The sequence below is a fragment of the Oncorhynchus clarkii genome, chromosome 15 (assembly GCF_045791955.1).
Source record: "Oncorhynchus clarkii lewisi isolate Uvic-CL-2024 chromosome 15, UVic_Ocla_1.0, whole genome shotgun sequence".
NCBI classification, from domain to species: domain Eukaryota; kingdom Metazoa; phylum Chordata; class Actinopteri; order Salmoniformes; family Salmonidae; genus Oncorhynchus; species Oncorhynchus clarkii.
The window spans coordinates 21,067,406-21,094,884 of record NC_092161.1 but is presented as its reverse complement, the minus strand read 5'-3'; the positions used below and the strand labels follow the sequence as shown (position 1 = coordinate 21,094,884).

The 27,479-nt window shown below is 42.8% G+C and overlaps 1 protein-coding gene across 23 annotated transcripts in view; it reads right to left on the bottom strand.

The window, feature by feature from the left end:
• LOC139367032 (erythrocyte membrane protein band 4.1-like 3a) overlaps window positions 1-27,479 on the bottom strand; it is an 86,318-nt gene that overhangs the window by 11,860 nt on the left and 46,979 nt on the right. For 6 of the 23 annotated variants that reach the window (XM_071104940.1, XM_071104954.1, XM_071104947.1 and 3 more), the window contains exons 2-18: window positions 24,061-24,194; window positions 22,831-23,034; window positions 16,143-16,247; window positions 15,992-16,049; window positions 15,791-15,866; window positions 15,241-15,459; window positions 14,900-14,987; window positions 12,030-12,182; window positions 11,408-11,505; window positions 10,981-11,156; window positions 9,254-9,391; window positions 7,495-7,706; window positions 6,570-6,617; window positions 6,322-6,357; window positions 6,068-6,133; window positions 4,959-5,153; window positions 2,990-3,088 (exon numbers count right to left, since the gene is read on the bottom strand). In XM_071104940.1, the coding sequence (XP_070961041.1) occupies window positions 2,990-3,088; window positions 4,959-5,153; window positions 6,068-6,133; window positions 6,322-6,357; window positions 6,570-6,617; window positions 7,495-7,706; window positions 9,254-9,391; window positions 10,981-11,156; window positions 11,408-11,505; window positions 12,030-12,182; window positions 14,900-14,987; window positions 15,241-15,459; window positions 15,791-15,866; window positions 15,992-16,049; window positions 16,143-16,247; window positions 22,831-23,034; window positions 24,061-24,183 (2,094 nt within the window). In that variant the 5' untranslated portion in view covers window positions 24,184-24,194. The remainder of the gene's footprint in view (window positions 1-2,989; window positions 3,089-4,958; window positions 5,154-6,067; window positions 6,134-6,321; window positions 6,358-6,569; window positions 6,618-7,494; window positions 7,707-9,253; window positions 9,392-10,980; window positions 11,157-11,407; window positions 11,506-12,029; window positions 12,183-14,899; window positions 14,988-15,240; window positions 15,460-15,790; window positions 15,867-15,991; window positions 16,050-16,142; window positions 16,248-22,830; window positions 23,035-24,060; window positions 24,195-27,479) is intronic. The other 17 variants (XM_071104957.1, XM_071104963.1, XM_071104964.1 and 14 more) reach the window with 12 other exon arrangements.

The following is a 27,479-nucleotide window of genomic DNA, read 5'->3' as shown; positions in this document are numbered from 1 at the left end:
CAAATACCGTGGTTAAGGGATTTGTGTCCAACTAAAAAGAGCAAAGGATAGAAAGAAAGAGATACCCAAGCGATTCCCATAAACATTCAGTCGAGTGCAAAAGGGCGCCGGGTCCAGGCTTGTTGCAGTAGATACGAAGACCAGGCAGACAGGGGCGGGATTAGCTTGAAAACATTTTGGGGGGCTACAGTAGGGAGGGAGAGGGGGGGGCTTCAGGCATTTTGGGGGGAGGGGCGTCATATCATCCTACCACTTTGGAGGGCGATGGGGTTCTGGATAGATAGGACACGGGGCCGGGGCTCAGACGCAGATCCTCCATTGGAGGCTTGGGCTTTGTCATGGGAGACTTTGCCATAGGTGACTTGGCCATGGGGGAGCGTGGCGAGAGAGGTGTGTGAGGTGCAACAGGGGTGGTGCTCCTGTCTCCCAGGAGAAAAGTCTCCCTCAGCTGCTTCCTGCTGTCCGCTCTCGCGGCATCACTGATGTCCTGGCTGGAGCGGATGGACACCATGGTCCGCACGGTGCCCAGGCCCAGTGCACCGTTGCTGGGCTCAGATGGAGAGGGCGTCCTGGCCTCCTTGATGGTAATCATGGGGGGTCCGATTCCCTCCTGGGGTGGGAGACCCATGTGGACAGACACCGGCATCTCATACTCAGTCGACACCGGGATGATCTTCACTGTGGTGGTGGATTGGTCTGCTGCCCTCTTCAGCTCCCTGGCAAACGCTGCCGGAGCAGCCGCCACCGCCTCCCCACCATCTTTGGCCCGCTTTGTCATTGTGACAATCTTGCCTGACATTGTGTCATAGGACTTGCCCAGGGTATAGTTCTTCTCTCTCATCTCCTCGGTTTTGGAGGGGAGTTCGCTGCGGAAGCTCTCATACGCTTTCAACTCCTTGCCGACTATGCCACCACTGGTGCCGGCGAGCGCTCCTTCGGCCACAGTGTTAGTGACGGTCATAACTTTATAGTTGACAATGTTTTTCTTTTCGGTTACCTTAGGAGGGACTTTACTTACTATTACCCACCCGTCAGAATCCTACATACAAGATACATACAAAGACTGGGGTTAGCCAGTTCAACGGCAGATTGACGTTAATTGTAATGAATCTTGCCCTGGAGGCCATTCCGCTTGATGGACCAGCTGCAAAGTCAAAATTGTCTATACGTAAAAAATCATGAAAACAAAAATTTGGGTTAGGCATAATTTAAGGTTAGGGTTACATGGAACCCAAACCGGCTGCGCTCGTGCGCCATCGTGCATACATTTATTTTGTCCCCCCACACCAAATGCGATCACGACACGCAGGTTAAAATATCAAAACAAACTCTGCACTGATTATATTAATTTGGAGACAGGTCGAAAAGCATTAAACATTTATGGCAATTTAGCTAGCTAGCTTGCACTTGCTAGCTAATTTGTCCTATTTAGCTAGCTTGCTGTTGCTAGCTAATTTGTCCTGGGATATAAACATTTAGTTGTTATTTTACCTGAAATGCACAAGATCCTCTACTCCGCCAATTAATCCACACATAAAACTGTCAACCGAATTGTTTCTAGTCATCTCTCCTCCTTCCAGGACTTTTTCTTCTCTTGACTTTATATTGTGATTGGCAACTTTCATAAATTAGGTGCATTACCGCCACCGACCTATTTCATCTTTCACTCACCCACGTGGGTATAACCAATGAGGAGATGGCACGTGGGTACCTGTTTCTATAAACCAATGAGGAGATGGGAGAGGCAGGACTTGCAGCACGATCTGTGTCAGAAATAGAACTGAGTTATATTTTAGCCCTTGGCAACGCAGACGCTCGTGAGCTGTGTGGGTGCAATAATTGAACATATATGTCTACATATATTTTACAACGCTCAGGTGTAGTCAGCCTGTTAGGCATTAGGGTTAGCAGTGTGGATAGGTTAAAACAATATTTTATGACTTTGTGGCTGTGCCATATAATGACCACTCTGCACTGCTGCCTCCTGGGAAATATTCATAACAATAAATGCCAACTTGCAGTTCAATGGGGAGAGAAGGACTTGCAGTGGCAGTTCCAAGAAGAGTAATTCTTAAAGCAGCAACTTTAGACTTGCAAGCAACATAGATCATAGACGCTATTAACATAGACAGCAACATAGATCACAGTTCTTAGTTGTTAGTGTATTGTTAAAGAGTGACGGCCTTTAAAAAGCAACAAATCCCGTTGAAAACGGCCCTTGTGGCATCGAGCCAGAAAGAGTTCTAGTGTCAAAATTGACTACAAAGTGTCATTAGGAATAATTTTGGTCATAAAGTCAGTCTCGTCTAAAACAGTGTTGATTTGACAATGTCCATTTGGGAACTAACATGGGGTGAACAGCTGCGGTGATTGCTCTCTATCCAATAGCATAGACAATGAGACAGACATGCCCAGCAGCTCGATTTTGTTTACATAAGACAACATGTCGCCCATTCTTTTACTTGAGAAATATTGCACAAAACACCTTAGTTATGTGTTAAACTAAAACTAAAGCATCCTCTGCAAAAACTGAAAAATATATTACAGATTTCTTGAGTGAACTTTTGAGCAAGTGAAATAGGCTTCCGCGGCTACAGTGTCTCATCGGGGACAAACATCATTAACCAAACGCTGAATCGGTCAGGAAACACACCTCCAAGACTGAAATCTCGTTTTCTAATGAGCAACAGAAAAACACACGTGCCAATCGGCATGTTCAGTGGCTATTTAAAACCGGTCTCTATGTATAGCTAATTTACAGTAGACCTACATACAGATTCAAATTCTTGTCATGTTGTCATCCACTGCTGACAATGAATAACATAGGATGCTAGTCCTACACTCCCAAATGGATCTTTGGTTAAATATGTACAGTAAAACATGTTAATAATTCATAGGCTTAGCTGTCTCTAATCTAACCAAGCAGCAGAGATGAAGGTGTTCCAATCACACAGAGATAGCTGGACCAGCATACATCCTGGCTACCTACCACAGTAGTCTTAGTATCCACAGGGCTGTGGTTGATCTCCTCCTCAATGCTACCGCCTGCAGCCATGACTCTCTCATCCTCTCTCTCATCCTCTTTGCTCTACATGAATAGAAAACAAAAACAAGACAAACAAACAGCCCGGCATGAATGAAGTAGAATGGAAAGTAGCTTTGAGGCGTACGCGTGTGGGCTGTATCCTATTACGGATATCATTACTCATTCTGTTTGATAAGAGTGTGTGGGATATGAGATTTCCATAAAACACGGCACAACAGTGTGTAACGATGGGACTTAAGTATCTCTCCAAACATACTCACACTATGAGGTTGATAACAGAGATAAGGGTGTGGATTAATGAGAACATTCTCTGCAGACACAATCCCTCCTCTTCCAGTATCTCACAAATAAAGAATGGGTCAAGGTTGCAAGACTTGGCTGAGTTGTAAACTGGCTCCTTTCCACACCTACTTTAATCACATACAAACAGTCATAAAAAGAAATACTGGCAGAAATATGCTATCGTCGCTGCTACATGATAAATAAATCCCCTTTCCTTGGTTACATCATCATTGCCGTTCTCCCGACTGCTTGATGCTTGACACACACACACACACACACACACACACACACACACACACACACACACACACACACACACACACACACACACACACACACACACACACACACACAGACACAGACACACAGCATGCAGAGTGGTGGGGGTTTCTTCCTCCCTTTTGAAGTCCATGCATGCTTTTCCATAGCAGGGCTGTGGTTGATCTTAGTCCTGCTAAAATGCTTAGCCAAGGAGGATGTTTGCTTCCTTGAGTCTCTCCCTCCCACCTCCATTTGGCAAGGTTATAGCACAAGGATTTATTACTCATTCACAGGCCAGGCTGCTAAAAATCAATCCAGCCCTATATTGATGTCACACTGTAAATTGTCCCCTGGTACTTTCAACTGGTGCTCCTTGTATCTACTTTTGGCTTCAGCGGTTGGATTTTGTAGCCTACACTTTTTGTCTGCATCAAGGAGCTGCCTCTGAATCACTTCCTTTCACAGTGGCTTAACTTCACTTGAAAAACACGTTGATGCTTGGTAGCTACTTGAACACGTCACTGGAGAAGGAAGGGTATAGGTGTCACATGTCATAATGAGGCAGCGATTATTTCCTAACATCTGTCCCTCTATCTCCAGTAGCGGGGTGTTAAGCACCTTCCTCCACCTGTATAGATTATTGAGTAGCTTTTCAAGGAGACACGGTAGAGGCCCCAGTCTCCTGAGATTTGACATGGAGAGGAGGGATCTCATTCATTGCAGCAGGCACATCTCAACCTTCTCACACTGCAGAAGGCACATCGCAACCTTCTCACACTGCAGAAGGCACATCTCAACCTTCTCACACTACCGAAGGCACATGTCAACCTTCTCACAATGCAGCAAGCACATGTCAACCTTCTCACACTGCAGCAGGCACATGTCAACCTTCTCACATTGCAGCAGGCACATGTCAACCTTCTCACATTGCAGCAGGCACATGTCAACCTTCTCACACTGCAGCAGGCACATGTCAACCTTCTCACACTGCAGAAGGCACATGTCAACCTTCTCACAATGCAGAAGGCACATGTCAACCTTCAAATCATGTCCTATCAAAAGCAAGGATGCTATTTCTCTTTAAGTCAGGATAGTAGTGTGTGTACTTCCAGCAGTTTTAAACTTGATTCAGCTTATCAAGGAGCTAATGAGCAGCTGATTAGTAGAACCAGGTGTGTTAGAGCAGGATGGAACAAAAAGCAGCATAATGTCCACCCATGGATTACATGTTACCGGATTTCTAATTCTACGTGTTTTCATCCACTGAGATTCTACTAAATGTGTAATTAAAACACAGGGGTCTCTAAACGCTGTATGGATGCCTCCCCCCTCTCTATTCAGTCCCTTTCCGATTTGACAGTGAATTTACCGGTACTTCATCGAGCTCCAGTGGTTCGATCATAGGGGCTTCGTCGAGACGCAGCGAGCGCAGGGGGGACGAGGACAGCCTCTTCTCCCACTCGGTGAGGCCGGCCGTGTCGGCGCCCGTCTCCAGGAATGACCTCTTGAGCTCGCTGATGTTGGTTGCGTGTTTCAACAGCTCCTCTGGCGTGCCCACTGTGTCCTGAGGAACAGAAAGAGAAGTCATCTGACTGATGCTACTGCTAATTCTAGATTTTAAACGTGTCTGGATATCAATTTAATGTCGGAGTATTGTGTCCCGTTCTTTCAGGCTGTTTAACATGTATGTCCATGTTTTGAACAATACTGAAAATAACATTCTATTGAAAAAAATATGCTACTGGACGCTAGTCAGCAAGCTACAAATCAATCCTTTAAAAACAAAATTAGGTAGTGAATGAGTTCTGCAATGCAAACGCAATAGGAAATCAACGGTGTACTATGAGACGAAATTACAATTCTGAATCTTTGTGAGTGCAGCTTGTGTGCTGCTATTGAAGTAGCGTGGCTAAGTATCGTCTTGGTGACAGATTGACAAACATAATGTCCATTAATTGGATGTATGTTTATATTATGTTCACAGGTGCAGTGCAGTGTAATGAGCTGTATATACGGCATAATCTATCCAAAACAGGCAGAACATGCATTCAAAAGAACACTGCAATGCATTTGCCTCTCTTGTATACTTATGAATTATCCACATTTTGTGGTCTTAGTCTCACATAGACATCAATGCATGAATAAGTACAAATTTAACTGAAGTGAAAGTTAAGATTCACCTCTTTGTAAAGAAGTATTCATAGACATCAATTGAACCTTAATTCATCTTATTCTCTATTTATAAGCAATAACTCCCAATCTAGCATATCACATTAATGTATTACAGCAAAAACTAAATCACCCCAAAAACACTCCATGCTTACTAAGTATGTTAGCTAGTGAATCAACATTGGACAGTTCAAAACAATTTGTTATTGTGGTCAAAATGGGAAATCCACTGTTACTGGCCAAACCTAGTCCTTGACCAAAATGTCACCAATCTCCATGCACTAGCCTGGCGTTCCATACTGTACCAACCTCTAACATCAGCACACTATGTCTGACAAACACATTCTCTCCTTTAATTCGCCTTATGAAACTGTTCTGGAAGGAAAATGACAGTCATTTAGATGTTGTTGCATATAAAATCCACATCTCCTCATAGATTGCAGATCTTGATTGTGAACCCTACAGTGATTTTGAATCCCAGGTTCACAGGTTGCGGATGAAATGATCGTTTGACAAGCTGTGGATGAAATGAGAGTTAAGGCACCATACACTAGTTAATATACCTGTGTCTTTAACTCAGACTCGTCGTCTTGGTCCGACTGGCAGCATGGGAAGCATGGGAATTTGATATCAAAACCGCAATACAACACAACAGGTTATAGCTTATAAGAGAAACGATCAAATAACGCATTGAATGGATAATCAGACAGTCCGATATTGTTGAAATAGAAATATGGAACTAAAGAACGTAAGACTTCATCTGACAAGAACAGATGAGAGCTGAGGTGAAGTGTCTACCCGTGGTACAAACCTCAGTAGCTGTCAGTTCACCATCGACACAAGTGTCAGTCAGTTCCGTCTGTTTAGTAGTAACACAGTAGAACATCCAATGGACAAGCGTGAGGTGAAAGAGAACCGTGGCTGTTAGGGTTGAATGTAGGATTTCCCAGAACTCATATTTACCAAAACATTAGCCATTAGCAAAGTGGTTCAACAAAGTAGTGATTGTAAACCATTTTCGGGGTAAGAAAAACAACAGGAAATGCATTAAAACATATTCAGAAGACCTATGTCAACATCATTCCATTAGAATACATTACAGATGACTCTCCTGCCTTATCAATTTTCATCACAAATTAAATTACAGTTTGCCGTTTGCCCTTTCAAAATAAGTATTAGGACTCTACTAAGAACTCTTCTCCTAGGTAACGAGTAACTATAGACATTACATCTGCCAAAGTTAATTAAGTTTAAGCTCCTCGTCATCAACTTTCACAATGAATGAACATCACGTCTAAAGAAGCACTTTTAATTTCTACATTTGAAATAGTCTGTCCCTTTTCCCGAGTCTTCTGGCACTGATCTGAAGTCGCCTTTCAGGCAGAGTAGAGACAGTTCAGGTTCGGGGACTCTGAGTTATCCATTAGTGAGTTATCAGGGCCCTGCCTACCTGATAGAGAGCGTGGCAGAGCATGAAAGCACAGGACGGCATTCCCAGACAATGAGATTTGTAATGCTTCACTACCGTAGAAAAATTATGGCCACCTGGCTCTAGTCTGTCTGACAGAATAGCTCTGGCTGGCATAGCTAGGTTACACTCTGGGCTCCGGCATTAAACAGCTTTGGTTTTCAGAGTAGAATCTGGGCACTCAGAGGAATTTGTTTTAATGTATTATAGAGAGAGCTCAGGGGTGGACTGAGGACAGAGATAATTGATTGGGTGTGGAGAACTATACCTTGGTGTCATGTCGAATGGGAGAGGTTGGACTTGGCTGAGACATCTCGGTGGCTTTCGTGGTCTCGTCTTCCTCCTCCACCTCCACCTGCACCTCTACTTCCACCTCTTCCTCTGCCTTCCTCTCTTCCACCTTTTTCTCCGGTGTCACTGTGGTGATGAGGTCACTCACGGCAATGCCCTTCGCCCTTCCGTATAGATCCGAGCCCATCTCTGAAGCATGCACATAGACGCACATGCATGCACACGCACGCACACAGGCACGCACATACCCACACACACATACACACACACACACACAGCATTTTGCATTAAGGAATTGTCATTTTCCTCTAACTGAGGCAACATTGCAGGTTAGCAGGTTGGAGCGTGAATGTAATAAGCTGCAGGTTGTATCGGCATAGTCATCACAACCATAGACTCATAGAAGATAAACCTAAAAACACACATTAAATCCCATTCCCATTGATAATAACACTATTATTATCAACGTCAGAGCTTTTCATTCAGATATTAGCCTTGATCTGTAATTAAAGCCAATACTCCATAATCATTGTGTGGTTTGAAATGAAAAGCATCTCATAAGCAGTATTATATATTAAAATCGATATCATCAAGGGTTTCAGTCACAACAGTACGCACCTAACAAAATACCACGCTCCAGATTTATGAGAAAAGGCTATATATATATATATATATATATATATATAAATTGCTATCAGTATATATATATATATATATATATATATATATATAGCCTTTTCTCATAAATCTGGAGCGTGGTATTTTGTTAGGTGCGTACTGTTGTGACTGAAACCCTTGATGATATCAAAACCATATCTAGTTTCCATGCAGAGGTTTAAATGCTAGGGTGACTACCCTCATCATCAATTTTCAATTAACATTAGACAGCAATCCCTGATAAGCTGTCATTTTTCAGCTCCTCTATGGGCCGTACTTACAAACATTCTCTAATTGACTGCAGCTTTTGAATTCCTCCCATTGACTGATAATGAAAGCTTCAAACTGCATGCACTTAAATACCAACATAAAAACTACTGCGTCAGAACCTAAACGAGAAAGGGGGAAAAATATGCAGTTGGCAGATGATATGGTATTGGGTGTGCTGGTAAATTAGAATCATTTAATATTCCATCATCGCTATGAGTCAGCTCAGACAAAACATGCACTGCATCCCTGCCGTGAACTTAGAACACAGCTTATTAGCTTTGTTGATCATTCAGGGCATAAAACACATATCTTAAACAATGACTACTGTAACTATGTTAACTTATATCATCTCCCTACGTCACTGACAGCACAAAAAGCACTCTGAATCAATGTAACGAGCTGGGAGAATGAGCGAGCGATTGCTGAGTCTCTTAATAGATCCAGGCCACATAAGCCATTAGCGGCCAAACTAACAGAACAAGGCTGGGATTTTTTTCTCCATTTTTTTCTTCAAACAAACAACTACAAGTGAACAGCTATGAAGGGAGGGCCATGGTGCGTTCACATGCTGGACGGAGAGCCCCCCCCCCCCCCCCCCCCCCCCACCCCCCAATCAGCATGGGAGCATGCAGCGCAAGCCTGATCAGCACCGAGGGGTGTCTGTAACCAGGGCCCAAAACCAAATGGCTACCGTTGGAAAAAGTCAAAGGAAAGAAGCAGAGATGGGATCATTAACTAGCAGGCATAGTTAGCTCAGGTGCTACATCTACTGTTAGCACGTACAGAGAGACACAGTGCATAATATCTACCTGTTGGTTTAGTGCCGTTTAAACTAGCAGGTGGTTTAATTCTCGGTGATACAGTTTTTTGGGGTGAACTCCTTTTGGGTGAACTCCTATTGGGTGTACTCCTTTTGGGTGTACTCCTTTTGGGTGTACTCTGCGGAGCTGAGGAGGATTGCATAGAAATTCAATATCACGGGGGAAGATTCAACATTAACATTACACATAATATTATTCAAAGCTGAGCATTAGTTAGTCAGCTGAGCACTTGGGAGAAAGAGGGAGAGAATATTGTTTGTTTATATAATAATTTTGTAGAGTTATTGACTATGGATTTGAATATATGAACGTTAAAGAATGTGTAAGTTGTCTGGTTCACAGTATTATGGAAAGCCTCTTAAGACTAAGACACTGAATGGATACACTTTCTGATGGGATGAGAAAAGACAGTCAGACACTAAACTTTCTCCCATCAATGAAGAGTTGAGACAGAAAAATCAATGTTGCCTTTTAGGTCCAATGATACTGATGGAGTCTGAAACTAATATGGGCCCCGGGGCGGCTCATATTCAATTGATATCACAGCCAATTGGCCGAGTCTCTCTTTCAAGTCAGTTAGCTAGTGAAATCCCGCCAAAAAAGCTCTTTATTCCTAAATGAAACAGCAACATTTGCATTCAAACGGACAGGTTTTCGTCACAGCTCAGATATGACATGGGAGGGGCGACAGCATAAATACAATAAAAAACTAAATTCTCCAATTAATCAGCGAACGGGGGAGAACAAAAGCAGAGGGTGCATCGTCAAGCGAAGATGACAAAACAACACAATGGGGTGCCTGGTAAATCCCTGTGACGAGTATCCGTTCCCTCAGAAGGGGGATATAAAATAAACAATATTTTCGATTCTCTCTTCATACATAGCCGTCGTCACTACGAGCCATTTATCTGCGGCTTCCTCTGTGAGCTGGCTTGAAAAATAAAGGACTTTACCCGTGGTTTGGGGCTGGTTGATAAAGACAGGGGAGTGAGGGATGGCCCTGGGTCCTTCCAGGGAATGAAAAGGCATTGTGAGTGCAGAGCGGCAAAGATAACAATGGCTAAAAACTGTAATTAGTCTGAGCGGCGTACTGAGGCTTTAGAGCCTTCACAGCACGGCTTGCTTACGGAGGTTCTCTTAAGCTTTCATGTAGACTAAGAAATGTTGAAGCTGTCAAGCAAGCGACCACTTTCAAGACAAACGGCGCCCAAAATGGCTCTGTGGAGAATATCAACTATCGTTCTAGGGATATTCAAGGGAAAGTATTCCCTATTCACACCACACAAGTATTCCCTATTCCAGCCAATGACAGGTCTGGGAGGACTTGAGTGAATTTCAATGTGAAGACCAAATCAAGTGTGATTGATTGACAGATGTCACAAGGTGTGCAGTGGTATGGCCATTATGACAAATGGGTGCATTGATTGAATGGTGCCTGAGATGCATGTAAAAACATCTCTGGATACTGTAAATCCCTCTGACTTGGACAGCTTAGAAACAAATACTTCAGAAAAGTGTGGACATGAACACGGAGGACAAGGGCAACATATGATTTTCATAAGTGCAATGATTTAGGTTTGGTTGTTTAATAATGTCTCGTAGCTTGCTTTGTCCTGTAGTATGCTTCCCCAACTCAAACTCTATGGGGAGAAATGTGATACAATCCTCCTTCATTTCTAACCACTTCAAAGAGAAAGGTTGATGGGACTACAAACCTCCGTCCAGGCTGCGAGACATGATGTAGCGCTTGCTGGTGGAGCGCTCAAAGCAGGGCGCTGGGCGGACGATCTGGGAGCTCGCTCGTCGAGTCTGGGCCTGGGTTCTCCCGCTGTAGCGGAACTTAGAACCCAGGTTTAGGAACTTCTTGGGGGGAGTTTCTGGAGACACCAACCTAGAGGAGAGAGAGGAATGTTGAGGGCAGGAGAACAAAGAGGAGACATTAATCTACCTAGAGGTCAAGAAAGACACACAATTACAGCAGGGATGGGCAAATGGTCCTAGAGGGAAGCAGTGTGTGCAGGCAATTGTTCCAACCCAGCATGAAGTTAACCAAGACAATGTTCAATAACTATGGATTTACATCCAAAACCCTTCACTGAAATGGCAGATGTCTACACGTTGAGGTGGTGGCCCAGGTCTCACCTGAAAAAGGTGTGGTGCTCCACGCAAACCTTCCATAATCTCTTGGCCGCCCTATGGTTGGGGAGCTTGAACCCAATTGTACTTTCAAACTGCTCAAACTGATGACAAAACATACAGAAAAAACACACAAACACAGGGATCATCAACTAGATTCAGCCGCGGGACAATTTCTTTCTTGAGCGGATGGTCGGGGTGCCGGAACATATAATTTGTTGACTGCAAAAAAAAAAAGTCCAAACAGATATAATGTTAGATTAAAAGATAATCATTTCAAACCTTGCATACATTTCTATATGATCATGTGTCTCTCTCTTATGCGTGGGAATACTTAGGAACAGATTTCTTAAATTAAAATCACTTGGAGCTAATTTCCTGGTGTTTTTACAGTATTTTATTTCCAACAATAAATGTTGTATTTATTTTTGCTCAGAATACTTGGAGGGCCAAATAAAACCACCCGTGGGCCAAATTCGGGCACACGGGCCACCAGTTGGGGAACCCTGTTCTATGTGATGCTATTCTATGTGATGCCATTCTATGTGATGTGCATACTACCTTCATACATGAAACAGGATCGGGACATTGCTTTCATGTCAGCAGGGCCTTATACTGATATGCTTACCTCTCCAGGGCGTATTTTGATGTAGAAATTATTCCTTTTGTAGGAGATCTTGAGGACCTTGGGCCAGGCAAACCTGTTGATGCGCAAGCGATCGCGGTAGATCAGAAGACCACTGGAGCACACGCCCAACATGATCTCAACACCCTCGGAATCCTGGGAAGGAATGTCAGGAAGCGTGGTTAACAACCTGACACTACTCAAACGAGAGTCCGGGTTGCAAAATTCCTGAAACTTCCACAAAGTGGGATTTCTGAAAAAACCTGGGAACTTTGGTCAAGTTTGTGGAATTTTGTTACTAATCTCACATTGAGGAAGCCTAGGTGTCAGTCAGTTTTGGTCTTAGTCAGCCCACCTATTGGTTGTTGTCCTTAGTTTACTGTCTGCAGGGCTATTCAACTTCATGCCTGAAGGGCCAAAGGGCTCCTGGCTTTTTTTACTAACTAGTAATTCATTGATTGATTGAATGTCACTGATTGGCCCAGAGAGTCCAGAAGTGTTTCGTTCCTCCAGGCCTGGAGTTCTAATAGCCCTGGTCTACAGTATGCCTATAGACTTATTCCTAATCTTTTCTAGACTCTACCAAACATGATAACAGCAGAGTAGTTGACTAATGCCAAAACAGATTGACAACCAGGCTAAAAAAAGTTTCTGATTGTTTAAAACAAAAATGGTTGACATTATCAGACACCACCACTTTCTCCTACAAAGAAGTGAGGCAGCCTGAGATGACTGGCGATACGGCAAGCCAAATACAATGCATTATTCAATGAAGGATTCAAATGAGCTTTCTAAAAAAATGATAATTGAAATGAAAACATAATGAGAGCTGTGGTAATGTTGATGAACATATTTCACAAACCGTCGCCAAACCAAGAACTCAAGAGACAAGAAAATGACCTACATTACCGGAAACCAATTATTTATCCTAAATCGCCTCTTTCACAGCTCCTACTTTCACTAGTTATCTGTCTGGCTTAGCCAGGAGCAAGTATTGGGCTCTTTCTCAATTGTCTAAGAAGTCTGTCCTCTCATTGCACTCAGCTGAAAGAACTGAGCAGGTGAAAGCCAGCCTAATCATGATCTTGCACCATAATGTTTTTACCTGTCACGTTCCAATCAGTGCAGATTAAGTTAAGGAGATGAGAGGGAGGAAGCAATTGAGAGCCAATTTACAGAGCACAGTGATGTACGTGTCATAGCTATTTAAAAGTAGTTCTATGGTAGTAACGAGCAAAGCTGAGGTATTTTCATCTACTCTGTCTAAAGTCTAATTCTATGTTCCAATGTCCACACTAGCATACCACATGCCTAGTTGCTTCATTCAAGAGGCATGTTAATGTGGATATTGGATGTAGCCTAAATGTGGGGTTAAAATGGCAAATACTAGTCACATGACATCACAATGATGAGGCCTTCCCCAAAAGGTCTTAAAGTCTGCAGATGAGCACAGTCAGGCTGCCACAGAGCAGATGGGGGGGCAGAGGGTGGTCCACAACTCCCTGTGTGTGGGATATGAAAACTGGGGCTATGAGGGGATGCAGTATACCATGGGGGGGGGCGATATCCTACACCTCACAACAGCCACCTAAGAAATTACAATCATCCACGATATCAACTTGAAATTGTGGTGAGACAACCCCACAGCCCTAAACGATGGACTCTAACAGTCCATGGTCATGCACGAAGACAGGGGTTTTCAGACAGGAACACATGTAACATACATGTAACTTTACATACACACAAACAAAATGCAAGCCTTACCTCGCCCTTAGCTGGAGACAAGCACTCAAACAGGCTTCCTACCAACTAGGCCATTCAGTAAGAATAAGACAAAAAAAGATAAAAACAGTCTGATCTGACCAAACGGAGGGAAAGTTTCCATGCCATCAGTGAGTCTGTTATGAGTGTTTTATGTGTTCCATACTTATTTGGTTATGAATGAAAATCATAAGTGCATGTCATTATTTCATGTTTTTTTTTTCATGACAAAACACTGTTTACTCTCTGACGCAAGTGGTGCTAGGAGGTGTTGTGAAACGGTTTTTGGTGAACGATTTTTCCTCATGGTGCGTTGGGGTTACTTGAGGTCAGATGATATAACCCACATTACATAGCTGGGTCAGGCTATATTTACATGGCTGGCAACAGAAATACAATTTTCCAAACAATGTTTCTTCGATAAAGACAAAAAATAACCATATTTGTAAAAGGTTCAGCTAAAATCTAAAATAAGCTCTTTCTCCTCTCCTATTGCTTCTTGAGAATATTCAATCTGACAATGTTCTTTTATCTAACCGTGCCATGTCCATTAAAATCTATGCCAGTGAATTGGGCCAGTTTTTGATTTGCTTGGTTATATAACAGTGTTGTGTAGATAGGTGATTAGTTAGTCCTAAAATGTCATTCCCAGCTGACATTGCAAACAACATTAACAACCAACCGAGGCACAAAGTAACAACTAGAACAAAATTGAACACAAAACAGAGAGGACATTAGCTAGTGATACGCAGACCATAAAAAGTGTACGCACCTTTGACAGGCTAAAATAATGAATTTGGTAGCAAGGTTAAATTAGTTCATTTCAAAGCCTATGTAAGTGATATCCTTCATTCCCTGCACTTGTGGGGTTTGAGGTGTCACTTAGGGCAGTACATAACACCATGGTTTGGATCTAAGGATTCAAACAACAAAGATGCAAATGGCTATTCAAGCTGCTGGCGGTCAAAGGACAGGGAACCAGGCAGAATCATGCAGGTCATAACAACAGGGCTTTTTCAATTCATGGCAGAGCAGACATTTTGAAAAAAACAACAACAACAGGGTTGGGGTCAATAACAGGTGTTTGTATACGTTGAATATGGCCCCTTTACCTTGGCATGGTGAAGGTCCACTCCGTACATGGACAGCTTCTTCACGTTCTCGAGGAAGTGCATCTCAGCCTCAGCTGGCATCATTCCTCTGGAGAGAGAGACAAACACACTCAGAGGGTTTTGTATGTTTTTTTATACAGTAACTGTTCAGTCCATGACCGTCTCTTCCAATAGGTTATATAGACAGAAAGACAGAAAAATGTAGACAGACAGACAAACAGACTGAGCTGTAGTTCTAGACACAGAGACTGACTTGTAGTTCTAGACAGACAGACAGAGACTGACTTGTAGTTCTAGACAGACAGACTGACTTGTTGTTCTAGACAGACAGACAGACTGACTTGTAGTTCTTGTGCAGGTCCATGACCTTCTCCTCCAGCTCCTTGGTTTGGTTGGGGGCAAAGCGGAACTCGCTGACGTAGTCTGTCCCAGACTCCTCTGGATCGTAGTCCCCCAACTCTGATTGGACTGTGTAGGATCCCAGCACCGTGTGGGTGGCAAAGGAGCAGGGCAGACGCCCCGACACCACGTCATCTCTCAACTGGAGGCACAGGTAATATCTGAGAGTGAAAGGGGGAGGAAGGAGGAGGGACAGAGAAATAGGGGTGGGGAAGGGAGTTTGTCGGAGAAAAATAAGTGTGAGAGAAAGGAAAAAAAAGAGAACGAGAGAGTTAATTGGCAGCCAAATGCACAAAGCACAGTAATGAATTGATAAAAAAAACGTGTCATTATGCTAATGTGAAACCCTGAGGACAGAAGAATAAAAACATCCCAGGTGACTCAGACAGCTATTTGGTGAATGTAGACATCCCAAAGGTACAAAAATAGCAAACCTCTTGAAAAAGGACCTAGTGGACAGCTTCCCGAAGGTGAAACTAGAGAAAGTGTTACCTTGTAATATCCTCAGACAGCTGGGCAGGGTCTGGAGGGTAAAACTTCACGTTGAATGAAAAATTCCAGGCGACTCCTGGAGCGTACAAAAACAAGCGGGTCATTCAAATGACCATTGAACAGTAGGATAGATCCTTTCAGCCTGAGTAACTAGCATGCTGGCTAACATTCAAACCATGCAGAGAAATAATATCCAAATACCCATATTCCACGCACCTCTGATCTGTTTCTTCATCTCTTTAGATGGGTCTAACCAGTTCTGTGAGAATTCAAGAGGACAGTGTCAATTCACCTCTACAAAATAACCAAAATACCCCTAATTACACAGAAAAATCAAAAAGAGAAATTCCACCTTTTGGTTTTCGATATCCCGGAATGTGATGCCAAAGTAGTCCTTTTCCAGGAGGTTAAGCTGCTCACAAACTTTGTGGAATAACACATGGCCTCTCTCCCGTTTCTGCACAGAAAAGCACATGAAAAACTCTTATTCTATAAATGCTACAAACATACATTGGAAAGATTACTGCGGCAGACCATTTTTCTATTATCTAACCCCTCCTGAATGATAATGGTGTGTCACTGCGCTAAACTGTGATGTATTCCTCCAACGGGGTCAGGAGCAATTTAATGAAAGATAGGCACTGTAAAGAGTATTCAGACACACACACACACACACACACACACACACACACACACACACACACACACACACACACACACACACACACACACACACACACACACACACACACACACACACACACACACACACACACACACACACACACACACACACACACACAGTCATGTCTGCCGCTGTGGGTGCCAGTCTTCCTACCATAACTCCACTCTCTACAGGGGAAGGGGGTTGCCTGTCAAAAGGGCTCCACTCCCATCTCCCAGCATCACACCATGTTATGTCACATCATGATCCCTGTACTAATGGCTGTTACCTTGCCTGGCCCTCACAGGGCGAGATCCAAGGCTTTCAGAACCACGATACGTCAACCTGTGAGGCTCCTATTGCTAGCTCTAAATTAGCAACATGCCTTAACGCTTTGTAAAAATAGCCCAATTAAGCCAGGGGTAAAGGGGGCTGACACAGTAGACTTCTTCCAAATATGTCACCTTGAAACGGACAAAGATTTGAAGGGTTATCTTTTGTAACGTTTTTTGTAGAGGACTAGGTGTGGTAAAACTAGGTTATTTTGTAGTGCTTCTGGAGTAGTAGCTAGGTGTGTTAAAACAAACCAAGTGTCCGAATGAATACTTGAGATGGGCTACACAGAAGTTATCCCATCCAAGCTAAACAAAGTACAAAATAACTGTGCGTGTACTGTATGTGCGTGAATGTGTGTGTGTGCGTATGTGTGTGTGTTTGTGTGTGTGTGTGCAGCAAAAAACACACAGGAGACAAGAAAATCCCATATTTTCACAGTGTATTCGTAAAGTATTCAGACCCCTTTCCTTTTTCCACATTTTGTTACGTTACAGCCTTATTCTAAAATAGTTGTTTTTTTTTATTCTTAATTTTTTTTCTCTCTTTGTAAATTCAATTGATTAGACATGATTTGGAAAGGCACACACCAGTGCATGTCAGAGCAAAAACCAAGCCATGAGGTTGAAAGAATGGTCCGTAGAGCTCAGAGACAAGATTGTGTCATTGAAGGTCCCCAAGAACACAGTGGCCTCCATCATCTTTAAATGGAAGAAGTTTGTAACCACAAAGACTCTTGCTAGAGCTGGCCGCCCGGCCAAACTGAGAAATCAGGGGAGAAGGACCTTGATCAGGGAGGTGATCAAGAACCAGATGATCCCTCTGACAGAGCTCTAGAGTCCCTCTGTGGAGATGTGATAACCTTCCAGAAGGACAACCATTTCAGCAGCACTCCACAAACCAGGCTTTTATGGAAGAGTGACCAGACGGAAGCCACTCCTCAGTAAAAGGCACATGACAGCCGGTTATGAATTTGCGAAAAGGCAGCTAAAGAACTCTAAACGTGAGAAACAAGATTCTCTGGTCAGACAGATTCTCTGGTCAGACAGATTCTCTGGTCTGTTGAAACCAAGATCGAACTCCTTGGCCTGGAGGAAACCTAGCATCATCCCTACAGTGAAGCATGGTGGAGGCAGCATCATGCTGTGGGGATGTTTTTCAGCGGCAGGAACTGGGAGACTAGTCAGGATCAAGGGAAAGATGAACGGAGCAAAGTACAGAGAGATCCTTGATGAAAACCTGCTCCAGAGCACTCAGGACCTCAGACTGGGGAAAAGGTTCACCTTCCAACAGGACAATGACCTTAAGCACACAGCCAAGACAACGCAGGAGTGGCTTCGGGACAAGTCTCTGAATGTCTTTGAGTGGCCCAGCCAGAGCCTGGACTTGAACCCGATCGAACATCTCTGGAGAGACCTGAAAATAGCAGCGCAGCAATGCTCCCCATCCAACCTGACAGAGCTTGAGAGGATCTGTAGAAAAGAATGTGAGAAACTCCCCAAATACAGGTGTGCCAAGCTTGTAGCGTCATACCCAAGAAGGCTTGAGGCTGTAATCGCTGCCAAAGGTACTTCAACAAAGTACTGAGTAAAGGGTCTGAATACTTATGTAAATGTGATATTTCCGGTTTTGCAAACATTTCTAAAAACCTGTTTTTGCTCTGTCATTATGGGGTATTGTGTGTCGATTGATGAGAAAAAGACAAACGATGTAATCCATTTTAGAATAAGTCTGTAACGTAACAAAATGTAGAAAAAGACAAAGGGTTGTAAATACTTTCCGACTGTACTGTATAAATGAGGAAAATGCTCATCTCCGTGATTTACTGTGAAATGCAGTCAAGCGATTTCCCAGGTCGTACGACCTCTTGGGGTTAAAGGTCGACCGATTAATCGGAATGGCCAATTAATTAGGGCCAATTTCAAGTTTTCATAACAATCGGAAATCGGTATTTTTGGACACCGATTTGGCCGTTTTTATTTATTTATTTACACCTTTATTTCATCTTTATTTAACTAGGCAAGTCAGTTAAGAACACATCCTTATTTTCAATGACGGCCTAGGAACGGTGGGTTAACTGTCTTGTTCAGGGGCAGAACGACAGATTTTTACCTTGTCAGCTCAGGGATTCAATCTTGCAACCTTGCGGTTAACTAGTCCAACGCTCTAACCACCTGCCTCACGAGGAGCCCGCCTGTTACGCGAATGCAGTAAGAAGCCAAGGTAAGTTGCTAGCTAGAATTGAACTTAATCAATCATAATCGCTAGTTATAACTACACATGGTTGATGATATTACTAGTTTATCTAGCGTGTCCTGCGTTGCATATAATCGATGCAGTGCACATTCGCGAAAAAGGACTGTCGTTGCTCCAACGTGTACCTAACCATAAACACCAATGCCTTTCTTAAAATCAATACACAGAAGTGTATATTTTTAAACCTGCATATTTAGCTAAAAGAAATCCAGGTTAGCAGGCAATATTAACCAGGTGAAACTGTGTCACTTCTCTTGCGTTCATTGCACGCAGAGTCAAGGTATATGCAACAGTTTGGGCCGCATGGCTCATTGCGAACTAATTTGCCAGAATTTTACGTAATTATGACATAACATTGAAGGTTGTGCAATGTAACAGGAATATTTAGACTGATGGATGCCACCCGTTAGATGAAATACGGAAGGAACGGTTCCGTATTTCACTGAAAGAATAAACGTCTTGTTTTCGAGATGATAGTTTCTTGATTCAACCATATTAATGAACTAAGGCTCGCATTTCTGTGTGTCATTATGTTATAATTAAGTCTATGATAGAGCAGTCTGACTGAGCGATGGTAGGCACCAGCAGGCTCATAAGCATTAATTCAAACAGCACTTTTGTGCGTTTTGCCAGCAGCTCTGCAGTTTATGACTTCAAGACTATCAACTCCCGAGATTAGGCTGGTGTAACGATGTGATGTGAAATGGCTAGCTAGTTAGCGGGGTGTGCGCTAATAGCGTTTCAAACGTCACTCGCTCTGAGACTTGGAGTAGTTGTTCCCCTTGCTTTGCATGGGTAACGCTGCTTCAAGGGTGGCTGTTGTCGTTGTGTTCCTGGTCCGAGCCCAGGTATGAGCGAGGAGAGGTACGGAAGCTATAGTGTTACACTGGCAATACATCCAATAGTCAAAGGTATATGAAATACAAATGGTATAGAAAGAAATAGTGCTATAATTCCTATAATACCTACAACCTAAAACTTCTTACCTGGGAATATTGAAGACTCATGTTAAAAGGAACCACCAGCTTTCATATGTTCTCATGTTCTGAGCAAGGAACTTAAACGTTAGCTTTCTTACATGGCACATATTGCACTTTTACTTTCTTCTCCAACACTTTGTTTTTGCATTATTTAAACCAAATTTAACATGTTTCATTATTTATTTGAGGCTAAATTGATTTCATTGATGTATTATATTAAGTTAAAATAAGTGTTCATTCAGTATTGTTGTAAATGTCATTATTACAAATAAATGTTAAAAAATCGTCCGATTATTCGGTATTGGCTTTTTTTGTCCTCCAATAATCGGTATCGGTATCGGCATTGAAAATCATAATCGGTCGACCTCTACTTGGGGTACCACTTAACCACCACAACCTTATTAAACACCCAGTAATATAGGAACAATATAAACTATGTGCATTAGCCATGGGCAGCTAACAGCTAACGCTAAAGAGGATAATCTCTGCAGCCTTAATTTCCCCTTCCAATCACCAGATGACATCAGCGATGTCACTCACTGTCTGAGTGACCCAAACAACATCCAAACAAAGAATGTAGCTCCTGAACAATGAGGACAAACAGAGATGGAGAGATAAAGGTGTTTCCACTTCCCTAGCTCCTCTACCGCGCTACATCCATTACTAGGGCTCAATCTCAAATCACTCCCTTCTCCTTGGCCCTCCATTTGCTCGCTCCCGTGCGCCTCCGCCAATTGCACACGTGTCCCAAAGCTGAGGGACCGAAAATGATCGAGGGTTTAGGGGCTAATTAGACCTTCCGATAGCCACTTCGGCCAAGCCAGCAAGGCTTCAGAGTGAAGTACTATCCCGACACGCACCGCAATATCTATGGAGTTGGCGCAGTTTTCTACTAAAGAATGGAGAGGCGTGCCTAATTATACGCCACATGTATTAGCTAACAGATGAAATACCTCCCAAATTAAATGTTGAACTGTTACTGAGTTTATATCTTGTAAAACAACAGGGGGGGATTTGTTCATTTGATTTTCATGCTTTTTAAAAACTATTTAACGAGTGTGTCCTGAAGTTGATGGGTTTATTGATCCCATCGCCACTCACACTGGAAGTCGTTCTCAGAGTTCTGTCAGCAACACGTAACAACGGAGGGCCCTCCGAGCAAGTCGGTAGGGGCGAGGGGGGGATTTGGATTCACTATAGGAGTGTTGTTGTGACATTGATGGGGCTGATGGGTAGTTAAGTGGAATGTTGTAGAGGTGACTTGGGAGGTTAGAGCGACATTGATGATTCAGACCATGTGACCCAGAAGCGGAGTGGCCTGTGACAGACGTGACACTGTGCATGTCACTGTGAGAGAGAAGGGGATGTCACGCTATCACCCGCTTCTCTCTTTTTATCCCCTCAGTAAACTTCTTGCCCCTCTCTCACCTCTCTCTAAAGGTACTATCTACAATCTAAAAGGGTTATTCGGTTGTCGCCATAGGAGAACCCTTTTTGGTTCCAGGCAGAACCCTTTTGGTTCCAGGTAGAACCCTTTTGGGTTTCATGTAGACACTTTTCCCAGAGGGGTCTACATGGAACCGACATTTGTTCTATGTGGAACCAAAAAGGACAACCAAAGAACCCTTTTGGAACCCTTTTTTCCACCGAGTGTATCCATCTCCCTTCTCCCCTCAAGCCTTTCCACTCTCCTCTCTACCTCTCCTTTCCCCACTCTCCTGACCTCTATCCCCTCACTCCTAACCTCTATCCCCCCAAAACATTACCATATCTCTCCTCACCTGCCTTATCCACTCTCTTCCTTTTCTGTCCTCTCCTCCCTCATCGCTCTCCTCCCCTCTCTTATCCACCTTTCTCCCCCCCTATCTCTCCTCTGTCCTCTCTGCCAGGGAAAGAGCCAGTCAATAATCACTGCAACATGTTTAGCCCGGAGCCACACCCCTCTCTTCGCAATGTCGCTTTCCAATGGCCACCTACGCAGAGCGACCAGCAAACGACCGAGCCAACCGGCCACAATGCTTTATCTTTTTCCATTGAATGTACCGACTAATCTGGCCATATCCAGCCTGGGGCTCAAACTGCACTAATAGATTGGTTTCTCTCCAGTAGTTGGTCGACAGAGTTGGCTAGAAGCTGAAGAACAGAACCTCTGTTTTTTTGTGGAGACAAAGCAGTAAATGTGTAGGAATGGACAGATTTATACAGAGTGATGGATGTCTGCTTAGAGGGAAAACGCCGGTGTTGGCCAAAAAACTGTCTGATTATGCGCCAGTGGGGGATGGGGTGTTTTTCAATGTATACAGCCAAGTATTAGGTTTAAGGGGAGTTTATTACAATAATGTTAAAAGCAGAGTGAATTCCATTGGGGCAAGCTTCCATAGTCTTTAATTATGTTAAGATCAGATAATACAGGAAATAAAGGAAAAGCCATGCATATAGATAAGCTTGCTAACCTATATTGTCAGTGTTAGTCTTCCAGTAGAATAAGACCATTAATGTCCACTCAATTCATGTAGACAGAGGTGACTTTGTAGAATGAGACGTCATCAATTCAGCTTGATAAAAAAACTATTTCAAGACAACTTTGAGCCAACCCCACAAAGTATGACTTGAGAAAGAAATTATAAGTCAGTGAGACTAACTTTGATAAATACATGTCCTGCCCCCTCTGATCCCTGCTGAACTCTGCAACACACACACACGCACACGCACACGCACACACACACACCAACCCATCCCTACACGCACATTAACCCACCTACCTGCAAAACTCCCCTCAACCCCAAGTGGTGACCCCCTCCACCCACCTCCACCACACAGGTGTAGTCGGAGCCATCAAGCAGGTTGACCTTGCACTGCATGGTCTTGTAGCTGCGGACGCTCCGGCCTCCACCGGGAGACCTGGACAGCTTACTGGTGGACGACCTGTGTGAGGTCCTGTCCTCCTCCACCTGCGATGGCTCAAGCTGATTCTCCTGTGGGACCACGCCTCCCTCCGCTCTCTCGCCCTTCTGGACAAGGGGGGCACAGGTTTTAACATAGCACTGTGATGAGAATGTTAAAGTGTGTTGATTATGATAATGTGTTGTTTTGGACTCAACAGGTTGTGACACGAATGGTCAAGTGGAATAAATAGTTGGTGGGCCGGATGAATGTGACGGAAATGTTAAAGGTATACTTCTGGATTCTGGCAATGAAGCCCTGTATCTACTCAGATTAACTTTCTATTTTTATGTCTTTGCGTCAGAGTGTGAATTACATCATGACATTCGGGAGGGGGAGCAATTTTTTTGATGATCCTAATAATAAATACATTATTTAAATGGGAAAAATAAATTACTTTTTAATGGGGCTTGAACACAACCAGTCATGATGCTGTAGATAAAGTTTTTTTTGCCAAAATCCAGAAGTATCCCTTTAAGGAGAAATTATTTGGACACTTGTTGATTATAAACCTGAATAGTACTACTGTGGCTGTTTGATATGTATCAAATGTTTCAAATTCAGACATTTAAAGCCTATTCCCAGGTCATTTACTGTATAGGCTAAATGAGGATGACGGTGCCAAAGACAGTACAGTATGAAGATAGGTTTCTCCAATATAAATACACGATCATGCTTTTAGGCGATGTCATAGCAACGCTGGCTAGCTAAGCTCAAGCTCAGAAACAGGTCATCAGGTCTAACGGCCGTCTTGTGCCGGACTGCGCATGTGCAGGCCGTTAAATCAAAGGCACTCCTTCGATATAAAGTGTTTTTGATGAAAATGCAAATGTTTTAGATTTGGATTGTCACTTTCATGAGGTTGGAGTAATAACATGTTTAACTACTTAAGTCATTGACTCGAATCTAGGTTGTGCCTTTAGATTTAGAGAAAATGTACAAATAAGGAATAATTTTCACTTCTCTCATTAACTTCACAAACCCTGGCCGTGTCTAATTGGCTTGCTTCACAACCGTTCCCGGAAGTCTCGCGATGTTGCACCTCTGGGTTTAGAAACTCTATTACGGTGCTATTTTTTGTGGGTGTGGCTAACCTGCTTCTTCCTGACAGGCGTGCTGTGGGCGGCGGCCGGGGGGAAAGACTCCGCCTCCAGGAGTGGAACCGCACTGGCCTCCTGCTGGTCCGCGCTGGACTCTGAATTTGGTTCTGTCGTCATGACGATTCACCCTACAACACAGCAAATAAATACACACAAAAGAAGATGGAAGAATTTCGACTGAGACAAAAAAAATAAAAATTCAACACAAGACAACAGTTGCAACACATGCTCTAATACATGGCCACATTTCAAGATACAACTGAAATCTAACAAATTGAAAATGAAATGCTATAATAATCTGTACCCTGAATACTTTCTGCAATGCAGACATAATCATATTTCCAACCACTACACCGTCAATCTGAGGAAGAGATGTGTTATTCTGGGATCAATCAAGAATAACCTGCATAGCAATGAAGTACACTTTCTCACTGCTGACGCCAAACATATCTAGGACAACAGCCATGATAAGAAGCTCTTGTAATGTGAAAGTCAACATTGATTTGACTACTAATGTATTTTACATAGCTTCAAGGTTGAAACAGAGGTGACACTACAGTACTTCTCTATATAATAAGCTTCCTTGAGACAGCAGTGATTCAACTCAGATTAAATCAGTGAAGAGTTGTGAGACACGTCACACTCGCCCCAGCATTAATATACCTCAATGTCTCATTGTGACAGTCCATCAGTGTCCACCAAGTGTCTTTCAAATTTAAATGAATCGAGGTGTAACTCGTAACTACAACAGTGCAGTACAATTTACAGTACTATATTTTTGATATGCATGATAATGGCCCCATTTTCCATTGACAAACCATAAGGACTTATAATGTTGTGTATATGGGTTCCCCTGAGAACACACTGTAATGGTACAACCCCTTCAATATATTCAGCTGTCTGAAAGGACAAAGTCAGTAAAAAATATCAAATGCGTCTTTATTCTGTAAAGAAAACGACACTCTACACTCCATTACAGTTCATTCGCTTATCATCTGACACCTTATAAACAACCTATTACCATTTAATAATTCCCACGTGCTAACTCCAAAATAATCACAATGAATATGTATTAATGTCAGTAAGATGTATCCATGCTGTAATGAATCTGTAATAAATCTTAGTAGTAAGGAAAGGGCAATGTTAGTATGTGAACTTTAGCCAGCATAGCTGGAAGTGTTTGGCTGGGGAAGTGTGGCTTTCACACACGCACGTACGCACGCACACACACACACACACACACTAACAGTGGGCTGTGGCAGGGTGGTCAGAGCTTTAGGGCTATTTATACTGTATCACCAGTGTTTACCCACAACATGGGACTGGGCTCATTTACCCCTTCAGGTCTACACACACATGGTGCAGGGTTTCCAGTATCACACACATAGACACACATGTGCACACACACACACACTAATGCACAAAAATATGGGCAAACACACACAGACATATTAAACGTAAACATGCTGAGGCATGCACACACATGCACGTAGACAGGTGCCATGACACCCCTACCCACACGTGGCCACTAAGGCCCATGGCAGTCAGAGTATGCAGGGTTCAAATATGTACCACACCCAATCAGCTACTACTGTAACGGCCAGTTAAGAGTTATGTTCTTTACTGCTTTCCCTCAGAAACTAAGTCAAAGTCGCACTTGAGTTGTTTGAACATCTTACAAAAACATGCCCTCAGCAACACATCATGAACTGCCGTTGAACTCACTGCGTTCATTCCATAATGCTTTAATTCAATTAATGCTCAGCGTTGCGATGAATACAGATAATACAAAGACTCTGTGAGGTCCACCAGATACACATCCCCTAGAGAAACACTTTTGAGAGTATTTCATTCTTCCTCATTCAACAACGGGTTTATCCTAGCTGGGTTTGGAATGGGCTCTGTGGGCCGTAAGCCTGTGGAACCTTCTCTTGGTTTAATCTACAATCTGTAATATAGGTCAGTGTGCACTGCTGACCAGGCAGAAGGTTGTCAGACACACTATAAGCTCTCCATCCGTTTATTCCAACCAAAGAGGTGACGGATTGGAGGAGCCCAGCTATGAGGACCGGACCCTGTTGCCATGAAAACCATAAATATAAGCAATAAAAACGTCAATACCAATCTCCAAAATGATTTTCCATATCCGAGCTTCAGGAAAAAGCGGATGTAAAAGCTGGAAGGGAAGGGATGTAGACTAACTACGATAGGAGTATGTGTCTGCATAATGAACCAAATACAAAAAAAGAGGGCTGTGGCGGTCACGAAATTTCATCAGCCGGTGATCGGCAAGCAAATAAATGTCGGTCTCACGGTAATTGACCGTTAACATAAACATATTTAGCATCTCCTGGCTTCCACACAGCCTACAAGACACTGATGCAGACCTTTGGAACATTTCCATTTTAAAAAGTCTAATAAATCCATGTAATATCGTCTACACCATCACAATAAATCCATGTAATATCGTCTACACCATCACAATAAATCCATGTAATATCGTCTACACCATCACAATAAATCCATGTAATATCGTCTACACCATCACAATAAATCCATGTAATATCGTCTACACCATCACAATAAATCCATGTAATATCGTCTACACCATCACAATAAATCCATGTAATATCGTCTACACCATCACAATAAATCCATGTAATATCGTCTACACCATCACAATAAATCCATGTAATATCGTCTACACCATCACAATAAATCCATGTAATATCGTCTACACCATCACAATAAATCCATGTAATATCGTCTACACCATCACAATAAATCCATGTAATATCGTCTACACCATCACAATAAATCCATGTAATATCGTCTACACCATCACAATAAATCCATGTAATATCGTCTACACCATCACAATAAATCCATGTAATATCGTCTACACCATCACAATAAATCCATGTAATATCGTCTACACCATCACAATAAATCCATGTAATATCGTCTACACCATCACAATAAATCCATGTAATATCGTCTACACCATCACAATAAATCCATGTAATATCGTCTACACCATCACAATAAATCCATGTAATATCGTCTACACCATCACAATAAATCCATGTAATATCGTCTACACCATCACAATAAATCCATGTAATATCGTCTACACCATCACAATAAATCCATGTAATATCGTCTACACCATCACAATAAATCCATGTAATATCGTCTACACCATCACAATAAATCCATGTAATATCGTCTACACCATCACAATAAATCCATGTAATATCGTCTACACCATCACAATAAATCCATGTAATATCGTCTACACCATCACAATAAATCCATGTAATATCGTCTACACCATCACAATAAATCCATGTAATATCGTCTACACCATCACAATAAATCCATGTAATATCGTCTACACCATCACAATAAAT